Genomic DNA, 7,886 nt, shown 5'->3' with positions numbered 1-7,886 from the left:
CCCCTTCATTTTCTTAATCAAGTTTATTTTATTTTATTTCTTTGTAGTAGTTTTATGGTGATGAGCTTCTTTAGGTTTTTCTTTTCTGGGAGGTACCTTATCTGTCCTATTATTCTGAATAATACCCTTTCTGTGTATAGTAGTCCTGTTTATAGGTTCTTTTCCTTCACTTTGAATATTTTGTGCCAATCCCATTGGCCTGAAAAATTTCCGCTAAGAAATCTGTTGACAGTGTTATGGGAGCTTGCCTGTATATGTAAGTAACTGCTTTTCTTGTGCTGCTTTCAAGATTCTCTTTTTGTCTTTAACCTTTGACATTTAAAAAAGTTTTTTTTATTGATTTCAGAGAGGAAGGGAAAGGGGGAGAGAGAGAAACATCAATGATGAGAGAGAATCATTGACTGCCTGCCTCCTGCACACCCCCACTGGGGATTGAGCCCGCAACGCAGGCATGTGCCCTTGGCTGGAATTGAACCCATGACCCTTCAGTTCTCAGGCCTACACTCTATCCACTGAGCCAAACCGATGAGGGGTAACGTTTGGCATTTTAATTATATGTCTTGATGTGAGCCTCTTCTGGTTTGCCATGTTTGGGACTCCGCATTTCCTGGGCTTGTATGTCTGTTTCTGAAGGAATTATAGTCATTATTTCTTCAAATACATGTTTTCAATGCCTTTCTCTGTCTCTTCTTGTGGTGCAAATGGTGTTACATTTGATGCTCTCCCAGATGTTCCTTAAACTGTTCTTATTTTTTGGATTCTTTTTTTCTCTTTGCTGTTCTGATTGTTTTTTTTTTCCCTTTCAAATTGCTGAGTTTATTCTCTGCTTTATCTAATCTGTTGTTGATTCCTTCTAATGTATTTTTTTATTATAGTTATTGTATTCTTTATTTCTGACGTTTTCTTAAGATTTTTATCTTTGTTCAAGTTCTCACTTCATTCATGTCCATTTCCCTAAGTTCATTGAGATTCTTACAACTAGTGGTTTGAACTCTGTGCCTAGTAAATTGCCTGTCTACATTTTGTTGACTTTTTTTTGCTGGAGTTTTAGCCAGTTCTTTGATTTAGCATGTTTCTTTGTCTCCTCATTTGGGAGCCTCTCTGTTTGTTTCTTTATATTTAGGTATAGCTGCTAAGTCTCCCACTCATGGTAGGATGTCCTTATGTAGTAGGTGTCCTGTTGGACACTTTGAAAGTGTCCAGAGGTGCATACTTTTTGGTCACCTGAGCTGGTTGCTGCAGTTGTAAGTTTAACTTTGGTTATTGTTGGTACATCAGTTATGTGATTGAACTCCTCACTGGATGGCTATGAGGACTGGCCATGACAAGCTGCTGTCTGGGATCTGACCCATTGGAGTGGCATGTGCACCAACAAGGCTTTTCCTAGCTTCCAAAACCATCATTTGGGTATGCTGATTGTGAAGTGTGCTCACAATTTAATGTGCTCAGGTGGTTCTCTGCTGTTATGTAAGCTCAGCTACTGGCATTTGGTTATGGTACCTTTTGGCAGGCACTCTGGTGCTGGCCAAGTTCATCTGCTGCTGTTCCTGCCCTATGTCACCTGGTCGTTGTTCTGAGCCACTGGGAGAGACTCTAAAGAAAGGTTGCACTGTGAATCAAGGCTGGTGCCCCAGTGCGGGACCTCAGGTTTCTCTGCAGTTGCACAGGGCACACTGATTACATCCACCATTTTCTTAGTGCCTGCGGGGTCTTAGAGTTTCTAGAAAAGTTTGTAGCGTGGGCCAACCTCATACCTTTGAGGCTCAGGTCACTGAAATAGACTGGGGTGCTATGTGAGTTGTGTTGGTCTGCAAACTGTGGTTGGGGTGAGTGGTGTTCACCTGGTTAATTCATATCTGGTGCTCATTTGTGCATGCAAACTGTGTGTGAGGAGGTCTCAGCAAAGGAACTATGATGGCTGCTCTTCAAGCCCTTGCCTTGAAATCACACAATTCAGTTTCTTTGTGAATGTCCCTGCATCCTTTGAGCTGCTGTTCTTTCACTGCTGGAGGTTAAGGGGATTGTTTGTACATAAGTGACATATGCAGACACTTGAAGTGGAAACCTGGCTCTCCAGTGATCCTTTGTCTCCCCCAGCTGGAATCCAGGCTGATTTTCACAGCTGGATGTTGTGAGGACTCCTTTTCCTGGCACTGGTGCTTCAAACTGTGTAGCGCAGTGTGGGCTTAGGATCTCTAAGCTTCCCAGGGGGAACTTATGCATTAGAGATATCTAAGTTCTTAACTGTCATACAAGGTGTGGGACTAGCCCATTTATGTCCTTGCCTCTTCCACCATTCTCCATGTGGCTTTTTCTTTATTAGAGGAGTTCTGTTTAGTTACCTACAGATTGTTTTGCAGGGTGATTGTTCAGTTGTAATTTTAATGTGTTCATGTGAGGTGGCAAGCACAATCTTTACCTACTCCGCCATCTTAATTGGAAATCTCAGTATCCGTTTTTATTTTCTTCGAATAAATACTCAGTAGTGGAATTGCCAAAACAGTGTTAGATCTATTTTTAAGTTTGAGTAGTACATTATGTTGAACCAGTTCACATTTTCACCAGGAGTGTATGAACTTTCTTTTCTTCACTTGTTATCTCTTGTCTTTTTGATGATAGCCATTCTAGCAAATGTAAGGTAATATCTCAATCTGATTTTGAAATTATCTTCCTAATAATTAAATGTTGAACATCTTGGCCATTTGAATATCTTCTTTGTAAAAATATCGATTTAGTTCTTCTGTCCACCTGTTTATTTTTTTGTCCTCACCTGAGGCCATCCTTAGAGAGAGGAAAGCTGAGAGAGTGAGAAATATTGATGTGTGAGAGAAAAATTGATGGATTGGTTACCTTTCATACATGCCACCCCTGGGGATTGAGCCTGCATTCCAGGCATGTATACTTACCGGAAATTGAACCAGTAACCTCTGAGTGCACACGGTGACATTCCAACCAACTGAGCCACTCCGACCAGGCAGTCACTTTTATTCAGAATGGTTTTTTGTTGTTGCTCTTGATTTGTAAATACTGTATATATTTTGATGTTACTCCTTGGTTTACATATGTGGTTTTTACAGATATTTTCCTATTCTGTAGTTTGATTGTTTTTAATGTTAATTGTTACTTTTGCTCTGCAGAAGCTTTTATGTTTGATATTTTCCTCTTTCTTGATTTTTGCTTTTATTGTTTACATTAGAGGCTCAGTGCATGAATTCATGCATGGGTGGGAATGCTGCATTTTTATGCAGCAAAAATATTTTCAAAGTACTAAAATGATCAATACCAATGAAACCTTGATAATTGAAATTTCTCATTTCAAATTTTTAAATTTACCTTATGACAATAACATTTAAAGTGCACTCAAACTCCTTATCAACTATAGTACACGAATGTAAGCTTGTATTTTCTTACATTGTGAAGATAAATAATAGTCTTTATGAACATTTAAAATGATTAATTTTATAATCCATCACTTATACAGAGAGTAATAGAACTTTGGTTTTAAGAAATGTGATCTTGAAAAAATTTACTCTTTTTTTATATATAAATCTAGAGGCCTCGTGAACGATTTCGTGCAAGGGAGGGGTCTTGCCAGCCCATGCAAATCGAGATGGGGGAGCTGATTGGGAGCAGGGCCAGCCAGGGGGGAGGAGCTGCAGGCAGTTGGCTGGCCGGCCCTGCCCCCCGGTTGAACTCCTGGTCCAGGGGGCAATTTGCATATTAGTCTTTTATTATATAGGATTTTTTCTCTAATTGCAAATTATTTTGTTAAGACAAGTGTCAAGGTGCTATTTCTACATTTTCTTTTAGGAGGTTTATAGTATCAGGTTTCATGATTAATATTACCCTCTGGTTGTTTAGAGTTAATTTTTTGTGAGTGATATAAGATACGGTTTCAATTTCACTTTTTTGGCATGAACTTTGCATGTGTTAATCTCTTTTCTTCACCACCTTTTGTTGATGAGACAACCCTCTTGCCATTGTGTTATCTTGGCTCTCTTATTGAATATTAGTTGAGTGTAAATGTGAGGGTTTCTGTGCTCTGTGTTCTGTTCCTTTGGCCTGTTATTTTTTTGATGCCAGTACCATACAGGTATTTTTTATAGCTTTGTTGTATAATTTAAATTAGAAAGTATAACACCTCCAGCTTTGCTCTTTCTCTGGATTGTTTTATTTTTGTGTGTGGTTTTCACAAATTTTAAGATTTTAAAAAGTGTTTTTTTCTCTAGAGTTGATTAAAATGAAACTGGAAAGGTTTCTTCAAGCTTTTAGTCTTCTTCCATGTTTCCTGTTGACTCATGATTTTATTGTTTCTTTTCATCGTATTGTAAGATGTGAAAGAATTTTTAGAATTTAGAAATCTAAAATGTAAAACTTTTACTATTCTTTTTAACAGAATGCTGTCTTTTTATATGGCCTTGGTTTGGTTTACTTCTACTACAATGCATTTCATTGGTAAGTTGACTTACAGTAGAAGCTTTCAGTGTGTGTGTGTATGTGTAAGAAATAAGTACAAAATATTTTAATGTAGACATACATTTCATTAGTAGCATATTTACTTTTTTAAGCTTCCACTAAAGGTTAGCCCTCATTCTAAACTCTCAGTATTTTTCAATTAGGATATGTCTTTCAGTGTTGAGGATTAACTGTACTAGTCAGTCATAAGTAAGATTTTGTATACTGTTTTCTAAAACTTTTTTTAAATTGGCTTTTGTTTTTTTTATTTACATGTTATGAGAATTCAAAGGAAGAGTACATGGCCAATGTTTATAAGCATGTTGTCTAGATCATTCTGAATATTAATTCAGAGTTCTTAAATTTGCGTTGACCAGATTTTCATGTCATTTTCCAGAGATGAATATTTAGCTTTTAGTCGCACAATTGGACTACTAATTTACTTAACTTGTTGGCTTTGGGGTTTTTTAATTATGCTATGTTTGGATGCACTACATTGCTTATTAGATAAACTTGTGGATTGTAGATGTTACAACTTTTTTTTTCCTGTTGAATGACACATTGCTTTGAGAGATCTTAAAATAAAACCACCCCCTTTATTTTGTAAGAATCTTATTTTAAAATGAGCCTAGATTAGGACCATTTTAAGGTCTCTGTAAATTTTCTGAAAAATCCTAGTCACGTAATTTACAATTCTGAACTTTTAGAACTAGAAAAGATCTTAGAGATCACATAGTTTTTTAATTCTTTCTTTTTGTTGATAGGGGAAATAAGATGTGTTAATTTTTACTCCATATTTTTTATCTATTTATTTAGGGACAGAAGCAGTCCTTGAGTTCAGGTCCCTACTCTATTAATTTAAAGCATACATATTCCAAACTGAAAGAAAAACATGGCATTTTTTTTGCACAATTATCAATATTATATTCATAGACTTGTGATCACTTATAAATGGGAAGAGGACAAGAGGTTACAGTAGTTAGAGATAGGACTTAATCAAGTTTATCGGGAAATTTTTTTAGAAAGAAATCTAATAGTTATACTAAATGAAATAATTTGTTGTGGTTTGTGCTACATGAAGGTGGAATGATGTCCATTTTTTAATCAGTATTTACAGTTGTTTGTTCACATAGATACAATTATTTTAGCTAGCCAGAACAAATATGCATAAAATTCAATGTGAGGCTGGTAACAAAGAACTTTACAGCAGTTTTACATAGTTAAGATAAAAACCATGAGCCTCTGTAGATTGCAGAAAATAAAATAAAATAGTGAGCTAAGTTAGTTTACATTGGAAATATTAATTGCTTTAAATATAGCTTTGGACAAATTAGATTTATAATTGTTCAAATAAATAATACACAATTGACAAGTAATAATGCAACAGTAAACTGTTTTGTGTGCTTACAACTCTAAACCTACTTTTGCCAACCTCTGAATATATGTGAAAATGTTTGTGGAGAAATGATTATAAATTTTTAGATAACTCATAAATGATGTCTATGTATTTCCCAAAATGCTCAGTTTTGTAGTAAATGTATATATAGCCATGCAGTTTTAGAAATAAGACAAACTAATGACTTACTGAAGTGCTTTCTCTTCATGGTATGCACATCTATTTGTAGTACAAATAAAATTGACTTTGAAACATTAAGATTCTAAAAGTGATCTCTAGGGGATACAGTATTTGACATCAAAATGAAGTTTTTTCTTTTTGTCTTTTTTCATGCTCATTAGTAATTCACAAAATTTAAATGCTAAGAAATATTCAAAATGTGTCCGGTATATCTGGAATTTTTAATGGTAATCAACCCCTGTTAAAAAGACAATTAAGACAGAATACAATTAGGACAAAGGTAAGCTGATAGGTTGAGGTATGTAGACAAATCAGCAGTCTCTAAATCCTGGGCCATTGATTTATGGCAAAAGTGGCACTGCATTGCTGTAGACCTAAGAATAGTCTTTTCCAGAAATTATTCTCTTTTGTAGAAATTGAATATGGAAAAATTATATACTAGCCACTAACTATTTTACATGATATACTTACAGTAAGTAAAACTTCTGAAAGTTGATTTCTATGGAACAGTATATATCCAAGTTTTATTATTTTTATTCTCTTGCCCTCATAAACTTTCTTACTATACTATTTCTAAGATGTTTTGGAAAAATTTAAATTGATTATTTACAATCAAAATGTTGTAAATATTGTTGAATTCAACTGACATTCCTTACGTTTTCCTAATGTCGTTTAATATTCATAATGTTTTAATAAAATTGTTATATTTGTAGTAAACATTGTTGTACCAGAATGTTTCTTGAATTACTAAGGAAAATACCTGTAAATAACTAGAATCTTACAGTTTCTTATGTCTATATTCTTTAAGGGCAATTAAGGCATTTCAGGAGGTGCTTTATGTTGATCCCAGCTTTTGTCGAGCCAAGGAAATTCATTTACGTCTTGGGCTTATGTTCAAAGTGAACACAGACTATAACTCTAGCTTAAAGGTAGGTGGTTGGGGCATTTCCTAGATATATTATATCTGTATTATTTGAGTTTGTATTTAAATGATAAGAATATTGAGAAATTTGGAATTTATATAACAATAAAAATGAATAATTTAGGATATGAACTAAAAGATTTAAAAAAAGGATTGGCTTTCAGGGCACAAAGTAGATTATACATATAATGCTAAGATTTGCACAATAACTTAAAACATATTTTTATTGATTTCAAAAAAAAAAGTTAGAGGGAAAGAGAGATAGAAACATCAATGATGAGAGAGAATCATTGATGGACCTACCTCCTGCACACCCCACATTAGGGAACGAGTCAGCAACTTGGGTATGTTCCCTGACTGGGTATCAAACCGTGACCTCCTGGTTCATAGGTCAATGCTCAATCACTGAGCTATGCCGAAATAACTTTTTAGTGCTTTATATTTTTTTGGGTTTTTGTTTTTAAAAAGATGAATACCAGAGTTTCTGACCCAGAAACAATGAATGTTTTATTTCATTTGATATGTAAAACACTTTTCTATATGTGATGGCCACCAGAGACATACAAAGTATATATGTTAGTATATGAAGAGAGTATGTATTTTAGTGATGCTGTAACTGGGATCTAATTATTAAGTTTACTTTCTTATGGGTCTAATTAGAAATCTACCCGCTTCTAGTTGGAGGGCATGTGTTATAGCAGAATGATAGAATAATAGATTATCCTTTATTAAAGCTTGTAGATTGCTAGTTGGTAAGTATAAAAACCTTTGGGAAAAATAATACATTAATTTTAAGTGCCTTAATTCTGATGAAAACTTGATTTGTCAAAACTTCTAATTTTTCAGAGTTTCTGTGTTTGTACTATCATTTTATAATTTCTAAGGCTTTTATGGGAATAGAACTTTCCTACCTGGCATAGCTCTGAAACAATA

The 7,886-nt window shown here is 34.6% G+C and overlaps 1 protein-coding gene across 2 annotated transcripts in view; it reads left to right on the top strand.

Annotated features, from left to right (window-relative positions):
• Positions 1-7,886, top strand: part of LOC102260650 (histone demethylase UTY-like) — a 306,332-nt gene that overhangs the window by 126,975 nt on the left and 171,471 nt on the right. For both annotated transcript variants that reach the window (XM_014540262.1, XM_014540257.1), the window contains 2 exons: positions 4,397-4,455; positions 6,840-6,960. In XM_014540262.1, the coding sequence (XP_014395748.1) occupies positions 4,397-4,455; positions 6,840-6,960 (180 nt within the window). The remainder of the gene's footprint in view (positions 1-4,396; positions 4,456-6,839; positions 6,961-7,886) is intronic.

The sequence above is a fragment of the Myotis brandtii genome, unplaced genomic scaffold (assembly GCF_000412655.1).
Source record: "Myotis brandtii unplaced genomic scaffold, ASM41265v1 scaffold1052, whole genome shotgun sequence".
Lineage (NCBI taxonomy): Eukaryota > Metazoa > Chordata > Mammalia > Chiroptera > Vespertilionidae > Myotis > Myotis brandtii.
Note: the sequence above shows the minus strand (reverse complement) of the source record. Positions and strands in the feature narration are given on the sequence as shown.